This window comes from Enhydra lutris, unplaced genomic scaffold, assembly GCF_002288905.1.
Source record: "Enhydra lutris kenyoni isolate GAN:26980312 unplaced genomic scaffold, ASM228890v2 scaffoldscaffold3, whole genome shotgun sequence".
NCBI classification, from domain to species: Eukaryota; Metazoa; Chordata; class Mammalia; order Carnivora; family Mustelidae; genus Enhydra; species Enhydra lutris.
Window position 1 is genome coordinate 38,412,684 of NW_019154087.1, and position 24,260 is coordinate 38,436,943.

Sequence of the window (24,260 nt, forward strand, 5' to 3'; positions counted from 1 at the left end):
AGTTGAGTCCTTTAACAAAGATATCAAGATACATCCAGGAAGAATCAAAATAACCTTCCTCACCCACACTGAGAAATTATAACCACTCTCCCATTTTTTTCTTCCGCCAGTGTTTCTGTGTATTTGTGCTTGTCCTGATAGTATATAAATCTTATACTTGGGGTTCTTTTTGACGAGGTTCTTCCTTTTTTTGCTTTTATATATATATATATATATTTTTTTTTTCTCTTGTCATATACTTTTATCAGTCTTTTTGTTTGCTTGTTTTTATTTGTATACTTCATAAATTTTACCTTGGGGGCCATTTGGGCTGAGCCTTCTCTTTTATCTCCCCTTTTTTTTCCTGTCTCTCTCTGTCTTTTTGTCTTTTTCTTTTCTTTTTTCTCTTGTTTGGGTGGGGAATCCTGATTGCTCAGAAGCGTTCCAGGGTGCACCTTGACTGCACCACAGTCGATACATCCAGCTACATCCGTTCAGTCATCTCTCACCAAAATGACAAGGAGGAGGAATGCCCAACAGAAGAAAAATACAGAGGCTGGGCCTTCTGCAACAGAGCTAACGGCTATCAACATAGACAATATGTCGGAAAGGGAATTCAGGCTAATAATTATCCAGGCAATAGCTAGGTTGGAGAAAGCCATGGATGACCAAATGGAACTGATCAGGGCAGAACTGAAAGCCAACAGGGATGATATTCACAATGCTCTCAATGAGTTTCACATCTAATCGAAATTCTCTAAAAGCTAGGGTAACTGAGACAGAAGACAGAATTAGTGATCTGGAGGACAAACAGATAGAGAGAAAGGATCAGGAGGAAGCCTGGAACAAACAGCTTAGAAGCCACGAAAACAGAATCAGGGAAATAAATGATGCCATGAAACGTTCCAACGTCAGAATTATTGGAATCCCTGAAAGGGAGGAGAAAGAAGGAAGTCTAGAAGATATAGTGGAACAAGCTGTCCATGAAAATTTTCCCAATCTCACGAATGGAACCAGCGTTCATGTACTAGAGGCAGAACGGTTTCTCCCCAAGATTATAGATTCTCGAAAGTCCTCGAGACACCTAATATTAAGAATGAAGAATTATAATTGTAGGCAGACCCTCTTGAAAGCAGCCAGGACAAAGAAGCTCCTTATGTACAAAGGAAAGCCCATCAGAATAACGTCAGACCTGTCCACAGAGACCTGGCAAGCCAGAAAGGGCTAGCAAGATATATTCAGGGCACTAAACGGGAAGAACATGCAGCCAAGAATACTTTATCCAGCAAGACTGACATTCAAAATGGATGGAGAGATAAAGAGTTTCTAAGACCGGCAAGGCTTGAAAGACTATTCAACCACCAAGCCAACACTGCAGGAAATATTAAGGGAGGGTTCTATAAAAGAGAAAAAAAATCCTAAAAATATCATTGAACAGAAATATAGAGACAATCTATAGAAAGACAAACTTCAAAGGTAACACGATGTCAATAAAAACGTATCTATCAATAATCACTCTCAATGTGAATGGCCTAAATGCTCCCATAAAACGACACAGGGTGGCAGATTGGATAAAACGACAGGACCCATCCATATGTTGTCTACAAGAGACCCATTTTGAACCTAAAGATACACCCAGACTGAAAGTGAAGGGATGGAGAAGCATCTTTCATGCCAATGGGCCTCAAAAGAAGGCCGTGGTAGCGATCTTCATATCAGATAAATTAGGTTTTAAACTAAAGACTGTAGTCAGAGATACAGAAGGACACTACATAATTCTTAAAAGGACTATCTACCAACATGATCTAACAATTGTAAATATCTACGCCCCCAATATGGGAGCAGCCAATTAAATAAGAAAACTATTAATCAAGATAAAGAGTCATATTGATATGAATACATTAATAGTAGGAGATCTTAACACGCCTCTCTCATTAACAGACAGATCATCCAAGCAGAAAATCAATAAAGAAACAAGACCATTGAATGACACATTGGACCAGATGGAGTTCATAGATATATACAGAACATTCCACCCTAAAACAACAGAATACTCATTCTTCTCAAGTGTACATGGAACCTTCCCCAGAATAGACCACATACTGGGTCACAAATCAGGACTCAACTGATACCAAAAGACTGAGATTATTCCCTGCATATTCTCAGATCACAATGCTTTGAAACTGGAGCTCAATCACAAGGAAAAGTTCGGAAGGAACTCAAACACCTGGAAGCTATAGACCACCTTGCTTAATAATGCTTGGATCAACCAGGAGATCAAAGAAGAACTTAAACAATTCATGGAAACCAACAAGAATGAAGACACTTCGGTCCAAAACCTATGGGATACAGCAAAGGCGGTCCTAAGGGGGAAATACATAGCCATCCAAGCCTCCCTCATAAAAATTGAAAAATCCAGAATACACCAGCTGTCTCTATACCTTAAAGAGCTGGAGAACCAACAACAAATCAAACCAACTCCACACATAAGAAGGGAAATAATCAAGATTAGAGCAGAGATCAATGAGGTAGAAACCAGAGATATAGTAGAACGTATCAATGAAACTAGAAGCTGGTTTTTTGAAAGAATCAGTAAGATCGATAAACCACTGGCCACACTAATCCAAAAGATAAAGAGAAAGCCCAAATTAATAAAATTATGAATGAAAAGGGAGAGATCACAACTAACACCAAGGAAGTAGAAACAATCATCAGAAGTTATTATCAACAGTTATAGCCAATAAGCTAAGCAACCTAGATGAAATGGATGCATTCCTAGAAAACTATAAACTCCCAAAATTGAACCAGGAAGAAAGTGACAACCTGAATAGACCGATATGTAGTAATGAGATTGAAGCAGTGATCAAAAACCTCCCAAAAAACAAGAGCCCAGGACCTGACGGATTCCCTGGGGAATTCTACCAAACTTTCAAAGAAGAAATAACACCTATTCTCCTGAAGCTGTTTCAAAAAATTGAAGCAGAAGGAAAACTTCCAGACTCTTTCTATGAAGCCAGCATTACCCTGATCCCCAAACCAGGCAAAGACCCTACCAAAAAGGAGAATTTCAGACCAATATCACTGATGAATATGGATGCTAAGATTCTCAACGAGATCCTAGCAAACAGGATCCAACAGTACATTAAAAAGATTATCCACCATGACCAGGTGGGATTCATCCCTGGGTTACAAGGATGGTTCAACATTCACAAATCAATCAATGTGATACAACAAATCAGTAAGAGAAGAGAGAAGAACCACATGGTCCTCTCAATTGATGCAGAAAAAGCATTTGACAAAATCCAGCATCTGTTCCTGATTAAAACGCTTCAAAGTATAGGGGTAGAGGGAACATTCCTGAACTTCATCAAATCTATCTATGAAAAACCCACAGCAAATATCATCCTCAATGGGAAAAAGCTTGCAGCCTTCCTGTTGAGATCAGGAACATGACAAGGGTGCCCACTCTCACCATCTTGTTCAACATAGTATTAGAAGTCCTAGCAACAGCAATCAGACGACAAAGAGAAATAAAAGGTATCCAAATTGGCAATGAAGAAGTCAAACTATCTCTCTTCGCAGATGACATGATTCTTTATATGGAAAACCCAAAAGACTCCACCCCCAAACTACTGGAACTCATACAGCAATTCAGTAACGTGGCAGGATACAAAGTCAATGTACATAAATCAGTGGCTTTCTTATACACTAACAATGAAAATACAGAAAGGGAAATTAGAGAATCGATTCCATTTACTATAGCACCAAGAACCATAAGATACCTGGGAATAAACCTAACCAAAGAGGTAAAGGATCTGTACTCGAGGAACTACGGAACACTCATGAAAGAAATTGAAGAAGACACAAAAAGATGGAAGACCATTCCATGCTCTTGGATTGGAAGAATAAACATTGTTAAAATGTCTATACTGCCTAGAGCAATCTATACTTTTAATGCCATTCCGATCAAAATTCCACCAGTATTTTTCAAAGAGCTGGAGCAAATAATCCTAAAATTTGTATGGAATCAGAAGAGACCCCAAATTGCTAAGGAAATGTTGAAAAACAAAAATAAAACTGGCGGCATCACATTACCTGATTTCAAGCTTTACTACAAAGCTGTGATCACCAAGACAGCATGGTACTGGCATGAAAACAGACACACAGACCAGTGGAACAGAGTAGAGAGCCCAGATATGGACCCCCGACTCTATGGTCAAATAGTCTTTGACAAAACAGGGAAAAATATACAGTGGAAAAAAGACAGTCTCTTCAATAAATGGTGCTGGGAAAACTGGACAGCTATATGTAGAAGAATGAAACTTGACCATTCTCTTACAATGTACACAAAGATAAACTCGAAATGGATAAAAGACCTCAACGTGAGACAGGAATCCATCAGAATGGAACACAGGCAGTAACCTCTTCGACATCACCCACAGCAACTTCTTTCAAGATGTGTCTCCAAAGGCAAAGGAAACAAAAGCAAAAATCAACTTTTGGGACTTCATCAAGATCAAAAGCTTCTGCTCAGCAAAGGAAACAGTCAACAAAACAAAGAGGCAACCCATGGATGGGAGAAGATATTTGCAAATGACAGTACAGACAAAAGGTTGATATCCAGGATCTATAAAGATCAAACTCAACACACACAAAACAGATAATCATATAAAAAATGGGCAGAAGATATAAACAGACACTTCTCCAATGAAGACATACAAATGGCTATCAGACACATGAAAAAATGTTCATCATCACTAGCCATCAGGGAGATTCAAATTAAAACCACATTGAGATACCACCTTACACCAGTTAGAATGGCCAAAATTAGCAAGACAGGAAACAACATGTGTTGGAGAGGATGTGGAGAAAGGGGAACCCTCTTACACTGTTGGTAGGAATGCAAGTTGGTGCAGCCACTTTGGAGAACAGTGTGGAGATTCCTTAAGAAATTAAAAATAGAGCTTCCCTATGACTCTGCAATTGCACTACTGGATATTTACCCCAAAGATACAGATGTAGTGAAAAGAAGGGCCATCTGTACCCCAATGTTTATAGAAGCAATGGCCACGGTCACCAAACTGTGGAAAGAACCAAGATGCCCTTCAACGGACGAATGGATAAGGAAGATGTGGTCCATATAAACTATGGAAAATTATGCCTCCAACAGAAAGATGAATACCCAACTTTTGTAGCAACATGGACAGGACTGGAAGAGATGATGCTGAGTGAAATAAGTCAAGCAGAGAGAGTCAATTATCATATGGTTTCACTTATTTGTAGAGCATAACAAATAACATGGAGGACATGGGGAGATGGAGAGGAGAAGGGAGTTGAGGGAAATTGGAAGGGGAGGTGAACCATGAGAGACTATGGACTCTGAAAAACAACCTGAGGGTCTTGAAGGGGTCGGGGGTGGGAGGTTGGGGGAACAAGGTGGTGGGTATTAGGGAGGACACGTATTGCATGGAGCACTGGGTGTGGTGCAAAAAACAATGACTACTGTTATGCTGAAAAGAAATTAAAAAAAAAAAAAAGACAAAACTCCTAAAAAAAAATAATAATAGTAATTTTATTAAATTTGCCTAGGTTCCAGGCTATATATTGGCTCAGTTCTCTTTTCACATTTCACCATTCCAGTGCCAGCACCCTAGTCCAAGCTACCATCAGCCATCACTATTAGCCTCCCTAACAGACTCTCAACCTGTTCTTGATTAGAGGTGTGCTAGTAAATAGTGAACCAGCTCTCTGGGGACGGGAAAAGCCCTTTTTAGTAGGCTTTGCCAATTACTAGGGTGTAAACACACCTGCTTTAGCTGATTTCAGCTTTCTAATGTTAGATCACTGAGTCTGGAGCTGGGAAGAAAGAGTAACAAACTTGCTTCCCAAGCCAGCTCTATCACACCACTGTCCCCACAGGCTCTGCTTTTAAACAAACAAACAAACAAACAAACAAACAAACAAAACAAAAAAAAAACAGGTTTTTAGCTTGCTTTTATTCCGTCTTCCTTCAAATCTTCCCTCTTCCCAGACATCAGAGAATGTTTGAACAAGCTTTTCCCTCTGCTGGTAAAGTCCTTCTTTGCTTTTTCACTTATGGAACTAATATCCTTCAGATCGTAGCTTGGGTCACCTCCTCTGGGAAGTTTTCCCTGACCTTCTTGGCTAAGTTAAAGCTCATTACATGATACACCTCTACATCACAGCCACTGTCACACCCACAGTCTTGCATTTCTTGTTAATCAATTAACGTGTGTCTCCCTGACTACACTCGAAGTTTTCTTGAAAGACAGCACCTGCTTTTTAACGTAGAAACTCCAGCCCTGAGCGTACTGTGAAGTTCAAAGCAAATATTCAAGAATTACCTATTTTTGATGCATTAAATTAATGAACAAATGTCTCTACCTGAAAGCATAAATAAATTTATCCCCCTGAAATTTGTAAAAGAAAGTTGGGGAGTAGCCAAAATCGGATTTTTTGATGTTGTCTCTAGTACAACTACAGAGTTTGTGTAATAACCTTACAGAGGTTATAGACATTAGAGACTACTTAAATTTTTCCAAATTTAGCATATATATATATTATTCATTCAGATAAAAGTAAATAAAAAGAGCTGGTAGAACTTTAAATTTGTCAAGTACTCTCTGAGAATAAAATAGTTTAGCTTTAGCCATTCTTAAAAAATAAGACATGCCATACTAAATGATAGCATCCGTACCCTTTCAGAAGTAGCTCAAAGAACCTTCATCACATCAACGACATGAAGCATTATCACGAGGAGGCCTTAAAACTTTTAGTGAATGACAACATGTTTACATAATGCTTCATTTTCACAAACTGAAACAATAAATCAAGTATCTTAGGAAGTTTAGATTTCTCTATATAAAATAAAAACAAAAATGAACAAAAAATAAGAGAATTATTTCTCTCCTCCTTTCTTTCTTTATTTCTCTCCTCTTTATTTCTAAATTTACAATAAGCATAAAATCCCTTCACTTCAGATACTGAGCCACGGTATGTACAAAGTACATGAATTTCAACAAACACATTTCTAATGCAAGGACAAAATAAAATGCATAACCTATCATGGAAGCAGTACTCTTTTATTCTCTTCAGAATCTGAATTTTATATACAGCTCACGAAGCTGTGATTTGAGAAATATATAGGTTTGAGTAACATGCTGAGTGGCTAGATATGTGGATTTATCTTTAATATTACCATTTTATTAATAAAGTTTCACACAGCTTTAATCTCAACACTCTACATTTATGATCAAATTATTTGAAAATTGTACAGACTCTTTTTGGATCATATAGATTTTTCTGTTTTCCTAGCAAAGTTATTCTTTCCATGGTATTTAGTTACCTATCAGACTAAACTAAAAAACAAAATCCATACCTTTATTTTCCAAATTAAGATGAATTTTAGATATATCAATAGGAGAAAAGCTCTGATTCTTTCCCACCACAGAGCTCAGAATATAGTTTTCTTCCCTTCCTAAAATATTAAATATTTTCTCCCTATCACTTGCTTTGCTGACAAATTAATACTGTATCTCTAGTAGAAATTCCTAATTCTTATTTTTTTCCTTGCTAAATGTGTCTAAAAACTGATAAATACATAACAATTTTTAAAATATAAGTATTTCAGTCATAAAATGTTTCTTACATTCTGAAGTGACATATCAATACAATGGCATAATTATGACCAATATTTTGGCTTTATTTTTATATGTTTAAACTGATAAATCAATAAGCCTGACCTAACTTTAGACAATCACATGCCCAACCAAAATGTCTATCCATTGATAAAGAGCATCTGCTGCTTTTATTCTGAGTTTTATCTTTTCAGGTATGTTTTACCTCTTCACCTGGATTTATAACATCCTCAAAAATACACTGTCATACATCTTATGTCTCCTGTGCAATCTTATGTGTTTTGAAGCCCATACACTGAGAAGATTATAGCAAGTTCTTCTTAGCAAGACATTTGCTGACTTCTGAATTACATGCCTCTTCTGAGTCCTATGTTTCAAAGATGCAATGGTTTATGAATTTATCATGTGAAGCCTGTATAATTAGAGGGGAAAATTTACTCGAAGAAATAATTCCATCCTGAATTTAAAGAAAATACTAGACATCTAAAGACAATGTCTCGATTTATAAGATTCTAATATCTCAGTATTACACTGGTGGATTATTACAATTCCTAATGGGAAGTCCAAAAACATAAAACTATTACCATACAGACCTTTGGTACCTTCATTTATAAAAATGTGATATAGTTATTTCCCAAATATATCTGTTTTAAACTTTTTTATTTGGGGGCTGGGGGGGGCACCTGGGTAGCTCAGTTGTTAAGCATGTGCCTTCAGCTCAGGTCATGATCACAGGGTCCTGGGATCGAGCCCTGCCTTGGGCCCCCTGCTCAGCGGGAAGCCTGCCTCTCCCTCTCTCACTCTCCCTGCTTGTGTTCCTTCTCTCGCTGTCTCTGTCAAATAAATAAAAGCTTTTTTAAAAAGTATAAACTTTTTTTTTTAATTATCATTTCCTTTATATTGTGTTTCAGGCATTTCACTCTAAGTAGATAAAATAACTTCCACATTGAAAAGAAACAAAGTGTGGTCAAGGTCAGAAAGTTTCAAAAACAAATCTGCCCAAGGCCTGAATTCCTAACCACCAAGTTATACTCCTTCCCAATAGCACAGCTAGATCAGATAATATGAAATAAAATTAAGTGAAAAACATTTGAAACGAGAAATAAAGATATGCATAATTATACTTTAATGTCTATGGTGTGAATATAATAAAGAATTCTGACTTTTAAAACTAATGGTGATAATATTACAGCCTATATTGGTCATCTGTTGTTTTGGTTTCTTATCATCTACCCGTGCCTTCTTTTATCAACATCAGCCATATGTCAAGTATAGACTCACCCTTCACCTCTCACCTTCACACTCTGCTCCAGAGTTTGCCCTGTAACCTAGTTCTAGTCAATCATATCATCATATACTCCTTTTCACACAGAAATTGCTTCAGCATAGTCATGTCAAAGAAGCTAAGCTTGTCAAAGCCAGTGACAATCAGATCTCGGTTTTTGTTTTGTTTTAATTAAATCCACTGGATTTACTGAAAAAGTAAAAATCTGTACCAGTAGCTATAGAAGGCAGTAACAACACCTTTAGAGGTTCCTCCTGGAAAATGAAAACTACAGAGAGGAAAGGAGAGCAAAGAGAGGCAGATGGAAAGAATGAGCCAACATGACACCATTTGAGTACTAGACCCAACCATACTTGAGGAAATTTCTATCTCTATACTTTGTAATTACATAAACCAGTAAGAACTGCTACCCTTGATTTTTTTAAACCAATTTACACTGCAGCTTCTCTCATTAGCAAATGAAAGTTTTGAATTAATCACTATGCCTCTGCATTTATACTGTATTCTTGCCATATAGTCACATCTATCAATTAATTCTCAGAATAGTAGTGTAAGATATGAAGGGCATATGCAATCTCCATTTGATACAATGGCCATTATTTGAACAGTTTCATTAAGTTCACAGTTACTATTAGGAAATATTTAAAAATATTAGATGTATTTGCCTTCCTGATTGGCTGAAATGGTAAGAATATAATAAAGACCTTAATCAAGTAATCAGTAAGTATCTGAATGTGAAATGTGAAAGAGAAAATTTACTGAGATTTTAAGAAAAGAAAAACAATGGTAGCTTTACATGAATATAGAAGTCAGAAACAATCAATGTTTAAGGGGGCTACCGGAGTCATTAATTTGGTTTTAGGCAAACCTAGTGTAAGATTCTGGTAGGATATCCAGTAAGACCAGTCAGGTCAGCAACTTTAAATATTAAGACTTGCATTCAGAAAAGCCTTCAGGAGAAGAATATATATCTGTAAGTCATTGGTAATATTAATAATTGAAGCTGTGGAAGGCACAACATAACTAATACTTCCGTAGATTCTTAGATTTCCCATCCTTTACCAGTAACACTTCACTTAGTACAATGACTGTAAAAGATGGTGATATCACCCCAATTAACAAATGAAGAAAGGAAAGCACAAAGAGCTTAAGTAAAAGGTCCCCAATTTCCATGTGTGTGTGTGTGTGTGTGTGTGTGTGTGTGTGTGTGTGTGTATAGTAAGGTGTGGGGGGGGTGGGAGGTTGGGGGAACCAGGTGGTGGGTATTAGAGAGGGCACGGATTACATGGAGCACTGGGTGTGGTACAAAAACAATGAATACTGTTATGCTGAAAATAAATTAAAAAAATGATTTAAAAAAATAAAAATGATTAATTGCATAAAAAAAAGAATTGGGATTTTAACCAAGGTCTCTCTGACTCAAAAAAAAAAAAAAAAAACCAAAAAAACCCTCTATGAATGAATGAATGAATGAGTGAGTGAGTGATACTGTTAAGCAGAATGTTTAGTAAGAAAGTAGATTCAGAGAATTCAGAGAATACAGAGTAACACAGTATATGTAGGGTAACAGAAAGAAAAAAAAAAAAAAGGACAGCCCATTAACAGTCGGGTTTGATATACATCCCAGAATAAAGAAGAATGAATATTTATGAAGTAGCTAAGGACTGAAAAAAGGTATTTTGTGCAAGAAAATAACACTGTTTCCAGTTTTAAGCAGAATCACTAAAAGATAATTAAAATAATTTAAGATCCTATTTATAAATATATAGGTAACTTACGTAAACTCATACATGTACTGAAGAAAATGCATTTGAGTTTTCTAATATAATTCAATCGGCATATATGAGATGTAATTTTCCTATTAGACAAAAAAATTGGAACCTAAAAATTAAGACTATATTAAGAGCTGCTAAATTGTTTTCACTTTTAAATTGTTATAAAACTGAATTACAATCATTACTTTCTGAATTGGTTAGTACTTCTTTTCTCTATATGAGAATATTAATACTATCTTCGTGCTATCAAATATATACATTGCTCCATTTGAATTCAACATTATTGAATGTAACAATAAGGGATTTTTTAATTGATTTCACAAAGAGTATTAGGCACTATCATATTCCAGGAAACTCTGTCCTCGGGAGCTTAGCCGATAAAATACATCGGAAACAAACAAGTATGATACAGTGTAAACCAATGGGGAAAAACAGTATGTGCTTCAAGGTAACTACCACATGGCTCAGATGGTGGTTAGCCAGCAATCATTGGCAACACCATACATCACTTAGCCTCCAGTGTGAGACCTTAAAGTGGGAATGGCACTAGCTTCACTGGAAAATATCAGTAAAGTTTCCTTTTGCCTTTATATAATGCATACCTAGAAATATCCTAATTATTTGATATTTCAGGTTCATGTAGTTTACATTTGTTACTATGAATTGCTTTGTAAGAAAAAAATCTATCACTTATTCAATATAGGATCAAATCTAAATTTAAGTGAAACTTTATCTGTTTAAATAGCAAAAATACAGAAACATTAAATACTGTGAAGTTTTAATTTAGAGTGATTTATTTAAAATAGTTACAAATAACAACTTTTATTCCCTGTAAAATGCAAGCCAACTTTAAGCTAAGAAGTTTATATTAAAAACAGATTATATTTTAGATGATTAAAGCTTATGACTATAAAATAAGCCATCCGAGAACAGTGCACCCACAATCACAGTATTAAAGAAATAAAGTGCTTCGTATCACTAAGGTAAGGTAACAGAAAGAAACTCGAATGGTATATAGTACAAAATTATCTGTCCTTTTAATATACTAGTATTCACTAGTATTCACACATTCATTATAAATCATCATTTCTGAGCTATCTAATTCTGATCAGTTACTTAACTAGTTTACAAAGTTCTGAAAAATCAGACAAATAACTTACTGTTTGGCAGGTTCAGGAAATTTTAGTTCTTCTCTTTTCTTCATTTCTATCGTTGGTTCCATAGGAGTGAGAACCACAGCAGCACATGAAACTACGGAATGGTATGAATCCTCCCGGCACACTGTTTTATTAAAAAAATTAATTGTAAATGTCAAAATTATTTACTGACTAGCCTCACTTTCCCTTTTTCTCTTTTTCAAATTTTCAAACGAAAGAGGTAATTCAGCTAAGACATTAATTACCATTAAATTATCCTTAATTATCAGTTTCCACTCTGTCTTTCCACTCGCTAGCTGAATGACCCTAGGCAATTTTTCTTTTTTTAAGCCACACAGTGGAAAAGGTGTTGGCAATACTTTATAGTCCTTCATTTAAAAAAAAAAAAAAAAAAAAAAGCTCTTCATTGAAGATGATAAGTGCATAAATCATATACATTAAATGAATCTTTGCAAAATGAACACACCTGTTTGATCAGCATTATGATCAATAAGCATTACCAACACTCTAAAATTCACTGTGGTACCCCTTCCCAATCACTTGTAGCCTCCAAACTTAACCATTATTATTACTTAAATAACCACAGACTGGGTTGCACTATTTCTGACCTTTGTATGAAGGAAATGATACTCTCCTGTGTGTGCACTGTTTTCTGTGTGGCTTACTTCATTCAGTATACATTCGTAAGACCCCTTCATGTGCAGCAGCACTCTGTTCATTCTCAGAGCTGTGTAGCAGTCCACTGAATGAATATACCACAATTTACTTGTCCATTTTATTGGTGCTGGACACTTACACTGTGCTGGTCTGAGGCTATTTTGAAATGTCTATAAACACATCTGTACTTTTGTTTTCTTTTGGTGTGTAAATAAATTTGTATGGAAAAAATATCTAGGAACTGCTCTTATGTCCATATATTTCACCTTCAGCTTTAGTAGATATTGCTAAACAGGTTTCTGAACTGATTGCATTAATTTGCCTTCCCCAAAGCAGAAGAAGAGTGTCAGTTGTTCCATGTCTGTAGAGACACTTAGTTTGGCCGGTTTTTAAAATTTCAATATTATATGAATTTTTTATTACTGCATGACAAATTAACAGCACCCAAATTGTGATCTCATAGTTCTATAGGTAAGAAGTCTAGTGAGCTCAGTTGAGTTCTCTAATTAGGGTCCCACAAGGCCAGTATCAGGTACGCAGCCAGGCCGTGCTCTTATCTAGAGTCTTGGGGGGAGGGGGGAGAATCCACTTTAAGCTCATTGAGGTTGCTAGCAAAATTTAGTTTCTTGGAGTAGTAGGAATCAGGTCTTCCTTTTTTCTTACTGGCTATTGGCCAGTGACCACTCTGAGACTCAAAGCGGTCAGTGGTCAATGGCCTGTCTATCTCAGCAATGAAGAATATCCTTCACACTGAAACCTTCTCATGGTTCAAATTTCATATTCTGATTTATCCTGCTGCTAACAACAATGAAGTTAGGCCCATCAGATGATCTCCTATTTGACTGGCTCAAAGTCAACTGAGTAGTAATCTTAACTACATCTACAGAGTCCCTTTTGCCATGGAGCATTACATAATTACAGTAGTGATGTACTATCTTTCCAGGGGAAGAAATTATACAACGGTTAGATTTGTGTGTCAGCTTAGAATTCTGCCTACCACAGCTATTCCTGTAAGTGTATAGTGGTATCACATCGTGGTTTTAATATTTATCTTACTGGTATCTAATAAAGTCACTGTAAATTCTTGTTTCACATGATTCTGATAAGGACAAATTTTAGTTACATGTTTAGTTCAATAATACAAGGAACTCCCAAAAATATGATTCACATTTCAATTCACATGGTACATCTACTATGTGTAATTATATAAATTATGAACTTCTCCAGTAGCCCTTCAATCCACAAATCACTACACAAATAAGAAATGTGGATCATGATCAGTAACACAGACACATTGCTTCTTTCAAAGTCTATCAGTGTCTGGTCACCATGCATCTGCTACTCAGATTAAGAAGAGAACTCAAAGTATGTGGTCACATAACTTCCTTGTTTACCAGTGATAAACTCATGTGACATTTTACAAAAACAGACACTCTAAGGAAGGAATCTGAGAGTGGAAATGAAAATGTAGTGAAGAAATGAAAACTGCTAGTGATGTATATATGAATTGATTATAAATTAAAGGTCAATAATTGCTCATCTGTGTACTCATTTCAAGAACTACGAGGTGAATAGTAAGTTAACCCCCTCCCCAATACAGAAAGAGGCAAATACTAAAGAAGGTAACCACATTAATGAGAGAAAAGCATAAATACAACTAAGGTTATGCAAATCATCCAAGAAGTATGGGACTATGATCTCAAAGTGAAAGATGCATAAGAAAAAATCTTAAGGTTCTTCACCTTTCCCCTAAAAATATTTGTTGCATTATTAATCTGCTCAGATTCTGAGATCTAAAAGGTGAACACTTAAAACAGAGGTGAATTTAAAGCAATCACGTGGCACTCAAGAGACAAACATTAGTGTCTAGTATGTGTCAAAGGTGACATGCTAGTTTCTTCTTTGTCTCTCCAATGCCATGAAATAGATTATGTTTCCTCTTCCTCTTTCTCTTCCTTCTCCCCCCCCCTTCTTCTTCTTCTAAATTTAGTTTTCTCTACATATTCTTGGAATGAACTGTGAGTCCACATCAAACAACTCCATCATAGTTGGGAGAAAAAAAACTGTATTACATTTTAAATTTCCACTGTTGCCTTAAATGCTGCTAATGAAGAAAGAGACTAAGAATAATATTATTGTTTCATTCCTCTGGGATACCACTCACATATTCCACAAATATTTAGTGAACTAACTGGTATGTTCCAAGAAATATGTTTAAAGGTAGTATTCTACTGTGGGCAAGAAAGAAATAGCCTCTTCCTCCCATGTTTTAGCAAAGTTTCAATTTCTTCTCTAGGAAATATTTCTCATGTGTTAGTACATTAAGCTTCTTACTAGATTAAGTGGAAGCATTTATCTAGATCTCTATGAGGGAAAATAGAGTTGAGTTATCTTTAAAAAGGAAAAGAGAGATTATGTAGGAAAAAGGCGATAGGTGAACAAGAACAATTTTCAAAAATAGGAAGCATTTGCTTACTTAAGGTAATATTACTATCAATATTTAGTTTTTATTGTCTAGAGGCTGGAACAAGTGGCACTGCTCTCAAAGATACTAAAGTTAAAAAAAACAATGAATAACTAAGTCAATAAAAATAAGCCTCATTAATTATTACAGAATGGAAAATGATAATACACTTATCTAAAAATACCTGGTTAAGAGCTTCATGTAAATGACAGAGCTCTTGGGGTGCCTGGGTGGCTCAGTGGGTTAAACTTCTGCCTTCTGCTCAGGTCATGATCTCAGGGTCCTGGGATCGAGCCCCACATCAGGCTCTCTGTTTAGCGGGGAGCCTGCTTCCCTCTCTTTGCCTGCCTCTCTGCTTACTTGTGATCTCTCTGTCAAATAAATAAATAAAGTCTAAAAAAAAAAAATGACAGAGCTCTTATATTTAGCTGAAATTTAATTGCACTCAAGTTTTATTATCTTTAAATTTCATCAAGAGTTAATGTAATAAATGCAAGTTAGGCCAATAAGTAATAGATTATATTATTTTTATATATATAATAGATTATATAATAGATTATATAATTTTTTTAAATTATAACTTAAAAAAAAGTGAATGGAGAAGATATTTGAAAATGATATATCCAGTAAGGAGTTAGTATCCAAAATACAAACAGAACTTATACAACTCAACACCGTAAAAACCCAATCCAATTTAAAAAATGGGCCAGAGAACTTAAACAGACATTTTTCCAAGGAAGACATACCAGACGGCCCACAGACACGTGAAAAGATGCTCCACATCACTATTCATCAGGGATATCACCTCTCACCAGTCAGAATGACTAGTATCAAAAAGACAAGAAATAACAAGTGTTGGTGAGAATGTTGGGACAACAGAATCCTCCTGTACTGCTGTTGGAAACATAAATTGTTGCAACCACTATGGAAAACAGTATGGAGATTCTTGAAAAAAAAAAATCAAAACTGACACACTGTATGATCCAAAAATTCTACCACTGGGTATTTATTCAAAGAAAGCAAGAGCAGTGATTCAAAAGATAAATGCACACCTACTGCAGCATTGTTTATTTTCTTAAAGATTTATTTATTTATTTTAGAGACAGAGACTGCACAAGCAGGGGGAGGGCAATGGGAGAGGGAGAGAGAGAATACCAAGCAGACTCCCAGCTGAGCAGGGAGCCTGATGTGGGACCGTACCACATGACCCTGAGATCATGACCTAAGTCAAAATCAAGAGTTAGACACTTAACTGACTGAGCCACCCAATTTCCCCTGCAGCATTATTTATGATAGCCAAGATATGGAATCAACTCAAGTATCAATCAGTAGATAAGTGGATAAAAAAAGATGGGAAATACACACACACACTGGTATATTACTCAGCCATAAAAAAATGAGATTTTTGCCATGTGGGACAACACAGATGGAACTAGAGGGTATTATGCTAAATGAAGTAAGTCAGGTAGAGAAAGATAAATACCATATGATTTCACTTATATCTGGAATCTAAAAAACAAAACATCTAACCAAACAAACAAAACAAAAGAACAAACAAAAAGCAAAACAGTCTCATAGATACAGAGAACAAACTGGTATTGCCAGAAGGGAGGTGGGTGGGGAATGGGGCAAAATAGATAAAGGGAATTAAGAGGTACAAACTTCCAATTATAAAGTAAGTCCTGAAGATGAAAAGTACAGCAGAAGGAATATGGTTAATAATATTGTGATAAAGTTATATGGTGAAGGATGTTGTATGGATAATGTGTGCTGAGAACTGAGTAAAGTACAGAATTGCTGAATCATTATGTTACATGGCTGAAACTAATATAATATTGTATGTCAGTTACTTTTCAATACACTTTTTTAAAAATCAGCTAAGGTCTAAAAACAGTGAATGGAATAATAAAAGGGAAGTAGAGATTTCCCAAATAATGAATATGCCTCAGCTGTCCTTCATTCTGAGGCATACAGAAAAAAAAAAAAAAAAAAAAAAAAAAGGAAATCTTAGCAATAAGTCACGGAGAAGAGAAACAATTTCTGAAAATCAATAGAATAATGGATATTTATGTGATCATTATGTTCAGACAAAAAATTTTCTTCAAAATTATGGTCCCTACTAAAAATTAAATCAGAAATATATCACAATGGTCATGATCATAATATGAACTACTCTGTATAATTATTTAGCTAGTATATAAGTTCTTGGATATTATTTTCATATTTTACCATGCCATTAATGCATAAATTAATTTTGAAGAATGATACGAATATAACTAACTAAAGGAGAAAACATTATATTTGCCTTTAAAATAAACCCGATGATACAAAATAAAAGGAAGTTTCAAATTTAAAAAAGACCTTCAAAGTTGTTGGGATTTAAACATTTGTCTTTTTTAGGAAAACTCGTAACTGTTTTATTGCCCTAAAACATTTTACAAAAGAATATGGGTGTCAGGGAAAAGGGGGAAATCTATGTTTTAAAATGACATTTATTTAATATCTCTGATAAAACACCTTACAAATTCCTATTTAGGTAAAAAACTTGATATTTCTGACACAAATGTTAAATTATTGCTGGGCTTTGAAAGGAAATTATACTGTACGATTAATGGAAATCAAGTGAGAGTCATAATTGTTAGCCAACACAAGTCTCTACCATACTAGTTCATTAATAGGGCAATGAATACCTTTTTAAACATTTTAGAAATACAAGAACACAATACACACTTTTTATGGGACAACATAGTTCATATTTGCAGACAATTTTTTAAGTAATTAAAGTAAGTCATTGAATGTGGTTTGTTAATTATACTGATCCTTGTGAAATAAAATGTAACTTTTCCTCTTAATGGACACAGAATGCTTATATACTGCACCATAATTAAAGGTGAATGTATAAAAATTACTATAGGAATTAAAGTTTGGCTTATTTGACAACAGGTAATTCCATTTTCTTCTTTCTGGTTTTTTTTTTTTTAGTACTTCCCAAATTCCTATAATGACACTCTTTTTAGTTTTAAAAACAGAAAAAAATGAAACATATATTAAGATGTAGTCATGAAAAAAAAAAAGATGTAGTCATGAAAACTGAGTAGATAAAAAGATGTGTGGAATACTGATATGACTTCAAAACAATGAGATTTTTTGAAATTCCTTCAGGCAAACAATATATGATTTAATCACATTAAATTTAATTTCATTTTCTAAATGCTTCCCCTTTCCCCAAAGGAGAAACAAAAATCACTTTTTCAGAAGCTATTTTAAGTTGCTGATCCAGTAAATTGTTCTCAAATTGTTAAATGGATGATTCTCATTTCATGGATTCCCTTCAAATTAATGCATTTTCATACCACCAGGGGCTTTAATTTTTAATCTAAGTGATTGAACCACTGTGACAAGTTTAGATACTACAGAACTGTAGGAATCCTGGTTTGAGGTAAGAATGATCTCTGTACTTTCCAAACTGCATCAAAAGCAAATGGTTCACTAATCAGGCTGAACTCTCATATGGGGAAAAACTGGCTTTGCGAGAAAACAGAGTGTGAAACGAACAAACTCCTAATTTTTTATTACTTACATTATGTAACTGTACTTATAAAGACAGTTTTAATCAATGGAAAATATTATTTACTTCTAAATTTAGAAAAAAGTTAAATTTATGGAACAGCAGATAGTTACTTAATGATAGAACTTAAAAAACATGAGATATGTCAAGGCATCACATCTTCAAGTAAGTTTCCAGCATCCATGAGTTGAAAAATTGATACGTTTTCCACTCTTACTTCCAACCACAGACACAGATAATAATTTGAGACACCAACCTATAAATTTATATGCTGAATTTGTTCTTTTTTTTTTAAGATTTTATTTATTTATTTGACAGAAAGAGATCACAAGTAGGCAGAGAGGCAGGCAGAGAGAGAGGGGGAAGCAGGCTCCCTGCTGAGCAGAGACCTCCCAGGACCCTGAGATAATGACCTGAGCCGAAGGCAGAGGCTTAATCCACTGAGCCACCCAGGTGCCCTGAATTTGTTCTTTTGTGAAAAGAATCTTTGTTTAACTGTATTCCACGAATCGCAAAAAATTCCATCATAGGCTTGTGTTGCTTGGAATTGTCAGAGCCAGGCTGACTAAAAAATTAAAGTCCCATTTCTTTCCAGACAGATGGAATCTTTTGATTAAGGTTAAGGTCACCAATCAGGGCATGCTGAGAGGGTCTCCTGGAAAGATGCTGTAACTGCATGAAGAAGTCAGTTGTACAACTACCAATTAATATAAAAACAATGACTCAGACATAAGAAACTGACATTTGATTATGAGTTATACCAATCGGAATTTTAAAATGAGAGAAAGTGTTTGAAAGTCACAAGAATTAGTTATGCTAAGATTTGGTTCTAACCACTTCTCTTATTTATTCCTGGGTAGTTAAAAGTATATGAACACCCAAAATGATCCACACTACTGGGACCTCTGCATCAGAAATCTGCACATCTTAGGGCCGAGTAGAAATCATTTCTGGGTTTAAAATTGAGTAGTCTGATTATATCATGTAACCTTTTATTACATCAGAGAAAATACACTATTATATGAAATGATTCTCCATTTTTAACTATATTACATAAAGTGTTTCTTTCAGCCTCATAATAAACTGAGATCCAAGACCTAAATATTGAAATTGTGTTACACTATTTTTTTCCAGTCTGATATATCAAAATTGTTTCATTTAGTTACTGAACTTCTATCTTTGTCTTCAATTTTATAAAATCAATATTAAAATGTTCATTAAAATGCCAAAGATTAGGAGAAACATTTTTCTCTTTCATGCAAAACTAGAACATAAAAATTACTGAATATGCCTACAGCATAATTAACTTATAGGCATCATGCATAACTACATTTGAAGTAACCACTCCAATTCACCAGAATATTTTACTATCAATGAGCAAATTGTTGGTGTAAAAAAGAAGAATTTGATTTTAACTTGAAAAGGTATTCACCTTCCCCTTTCCCGTCCAAACACCCAGGGTCCATGTACTTACCACAGAACAATCCACTGGTAAAGTTTAACCCCATAAAACAGTAACATTTACTTACAAAAGCTTGAATATCATTATGTAGTAGGTGTAAGTTTATGTACTAACTATCATTTAGCATTATAGTATCATCCCTATCGCTCAGAAAAATTCTATGGGGTAAGTATTACCCCCATTCTACAGTGTTCAAAGTGAGGCAGCTTAGGAGTAGCAAAACCAGAATTTAATCCATTTGCCTGTACCACTATGCTACTACCAATACTTCATGTTGATCCTTATTTACATATAATGCATCAAGTGTTCTGAAGAGTAAGTTTCAGAGTTTATCTTTTTCAGTTATATTTATATTCAATAATATTCTTTTTTTAAAAAAGATTTATTTATTTATTTATTTATTTGAGAGAGAGAGAGAGCACACGTGTAAGTAGGCCGAGAGGCAGGCAGAGAGAGAGGGGGAAGCAGGCTCCCCACTGAGCAGAGAGCCTGATGTGGGACTCGATCCGGACCCTGAGATCATGACAGAGCTGAAGGCAGAGGCTTAACCCACCGAGACACCCAGGTGCCCCAATTCAGTAATATTCTTATATCTAAATTATTTATCCTAGAAAAATTGTGTAATCATCAGGCAATTTACCCCAGAACACAGCACAGCTCTGACTCATTATACAAATGCTTTGAATTCCAAGCTCAGTATTTCAAATTGATTTACAACAACTATTTTCCTATTGCTCCACAGAATGAGTGTCAAGTGCCAGGATGAAACCCATACATACACACAGTTACCTATGGAAAAGGAAATTATATAATTCAGAAAAATATTATTTTTTCAAATTTGTAATCAATTGCTGTTGATCCGTCTTGCCCAGCCCTATTATGGATGCTTGAGATATACTGGTGAATAAAAATGACAAAAATACATGTTTTGTGGAATGTATATGTCTTCTAATGGAATAGATTCTCAGATCAAATTGCCTTTCTTCATAGTTTTTCTCATCAGTAAAATATGAATAATAATAATATCTTCTTGGGTTGTTATGAGGATTAAGTGAATTACTGTATATGAAGTGCTTAGGATAATGCTGGAGAAATTGTAAGAAGTTTTAAAACTTTAAATTTTATTTAAAAAATAATATTATTTACAACTAGTTTTGATATTTTTGATACATCAGATTCCAGTTATTTAATCAAATACTAATCTAAATGTGCTGTGAACATATTTTGCAGATATGATTATAGCCTATTACAGTTGACTTTATGTAAAGGAACTTTCAATAGATAATCTGGGTGGGGCTGATTCAATCAGTTGAAAACCATTAAAAGTAGCTGGGGCTTCTTGATGAAGACAAAATTCTTCCCATGTTGAAGTTCTAGCCTGCCCTTCCTTACGTAGTTAGTGTCCATGATCACATAAAGTTCTCCGCCGCCAGTTGATAAATAATATCAGTCTGTTGGCATGAATGTGGAGAAAGGGGAACACTTACACTGTTGATGGGAATGCAAACTGTTGCAGCTGCCCTGGAGAACAGTGTGGAGATTCCTAAAAAGTTAAATATAGAACTACCCTATGATCCAGCAACTGCACCACTAGGTATTTACCCAAAGGATAGAAAAATACTGATTTGAAGGGGCACATGCACTCCAGTGTTTACAGCAGCATTATTAACAACAGCCAAACTGTGGAAAGAGCCCCAAATGTCCAACAACTGATGAATGATGTGTGTATACACACACACACACACACACACACACACACACACACACCTTCTTTATCTACAGATAGATAGACAGATAGAATATCAACCATAAAAAAGAATGGAATCTAGCCATTTGTAACCACGTGGATGGAGTTAGAGTATATTATGCTAAGTTAAATAAGCCAGTCAGAGAAAGAACCATATGATTTCACTCATACCTAAAGGAACTGAAGAAACAAAACAAATGAACATAAGGTGGGGGGGAAGAGAGAGACAAACCATAAAACAGAGTCTTAACTATAGAGGACAATCTGAGGGGTGATGGAGGGCAGGTTGGTGGGGGGCTGGGCTAAATGGGTGATGGGTACTAAGAAGCACACTTGTGATGAGCACTGAGTGTTTTAAGTAAGTGATGAATCACTGAATTCTACTCCTGAAACTAATATACACTGTATATTACTAACTGGAACTTAAGTTAAAAACTTGGAACTAATATATACTTTTGTGTGAGTGTGTGTGTGTGTGTGTGTGTGTGTGTGTGTTAACAATGATATTTAGGTATTATTAGTTTTAGCGAATCTCTAAATACGTCTTCTGAATTAACATCCTTAATATGGTGCTTATAAAAGGCTCTTCTGGTGAAATAATATCAGTCCAGAATTGAAAGAGGAACTGAAAATAAGCAGATAAAACACAAGCCATTGCATCCTAACTACAAATAAACACACACTGAGCAAAAGCAGGCACACACACAGACTCCATTAGTGGCCTTCATTGAACTATACCACATCTAGGTACTGTGACAGGTACTGGCCTGATGGAAATAAAAGACAAAATATTCGCATGAATGTACCTTAGTGTAGTAAAGAAATAATGCCATATAAAAAGTACTATCAAAGAAGTGGCCAGGCAAAGTAATGCACACAACTGGAAGAGCCCGAGCATGGCTCTCTTGTTCCCTCCCTATTCCTTGGCACACTGCCAGCCCCAAAAGAACTCCATAATCTCGGTCTAATGAATGAGAGGCTGAAGAAAAACTGAATGGAGGCACTGAGGAAAAGAAAAGATGGTAGCCAAGCATAGGAAAGAGTGTGCTAAAAGGCAATGCAATGTAAGAAAATGTCATATATCTTGAGAAATCCAAATAATTCAGCGTGGCTGGGCCTAGAGGAGATGCAAGGAGTTGAAGAAAGGAGATACAGGTTTTATCAACACCTTAAGTACCTTCTAAGCAAAGCTGAAACATTAGTATTTAATTTTGAAGTTCATGAGGATCTGCTAACAATCACTTAACTAAGAAGTGACATAATCAGCTTTATATTTTCTGAACACAGCCTGGCAGCACTGAAGTACAGGAATGAGATCCAGGAAGATCACAGGCGGCACTGCTGAGATAAATGGAAGTTGGAAAATGGGGAGGGCTTCCTGTCACTGGGAGTGGTGGCGTCAGGAAAGGAGGGAACGAAGTAAGAGGGCAGAGCATTCGGAAATGTGAACACTTCTATTTCAAATACAAACACTCTATGTTTACTTGCTTCCTTTATTAAGATGAAACACAATTCTCAGTATATTACAGAAACAGCAAATAGAGTAAAAGAGAGAACTCAGAAGAAATCAACCCTACAGACACCTTGAACTTAAACTTCTAGCCTCCAGACTATGAAAAAATAAAGTTTGTGGCACTTTGTTATGGCAGCCTGAGCAAACTAATACAATGGCTAGTTTAGGAAAAGGGCTAAAGAATTACTTTCATGAACACTAATAACTAAATAAATAAAAGGATCCTAGAGTTTCCGTCCGAACTCCAGCCTAATGACTGAGTCTATATTGCTACGACTATCCTCTTCCATAGACAGCTGTCTGCTTAGGCTATTCAGCCCATGCCTCAGTAATTCTAATTATGGGAAGTTTATTATACCTTGTCATTCTGGTTGCCTTCTTCCAAATGTAGTCTAGAATGTATAACATAATACCTATATTATATGTGCATATATATTATGTATACACATCATATATGTAATACATATACTACATATGTATATACATTTTACACACAGACCCAAATAATACAGAGAGAACATCAGGAGGAACAGAGTCATAAACAACTATTATTGCTTTCTGTTAACTTAGTAATAAAAACTGATCAGCATTTCTTCATGTGCACAGACACCATTTAGCATATAGGACCCTAGGTACATGTTTTCTAGGCTTCCACAGAAGGCTATTTACAGGAACGATATTAGCACTACAGATCCATAAAGTCTATCATCATTGGCATATATTCCAGATGTAATATTAGAATGATACCATCATTGTGGTCCACTCTTCTGAGCAATTCAGGTAGAAGGTACATACTCTGTTCATGAAACTTTCCATGTTAAATTTTGCAGGACTGCTATTAACCACTGTGGCACACTGTATTTTCCAAAGATGGTCACACCAATATATATATTCCATCCCAATTGTTTTTGTATTTTACTTGAGTGGTGGGATCTCAATTCCCTGACTCTGAAACTGTATGACTTTTGTGACTGCCTTGCCTAAAAGAATATGGT

General features: G+C 35.4%; 1 protein-coding gene across 4 annotated transcripts in view; it reads right to left on the minus strand.

The window, feature by feature from the left end:
- The window catches only part of LOC111153705 (coiled-coil serine rich protein 1), a 1,387,597-nt gene that overhangs the window by 1,074,767 nt on the left and 288,570 nt on the right, over positions 1 to 24,260 (minus strand). For all 4 annotated transcript variants that reach the window (XM_022512866.1, XM_022512892.1, XM_022512883.1 and 1 more), the window contains exon 5: positions 11,858 to 11,978. In XM_022512866.1, coding sequence (XP_022368574.1) covers positions 11,858 to 11,978 — 121 coding nt within the window. The remainder of the gene's footprint in view (positions 1 to 11,857; positions 11,979 to 24,260) is intronic.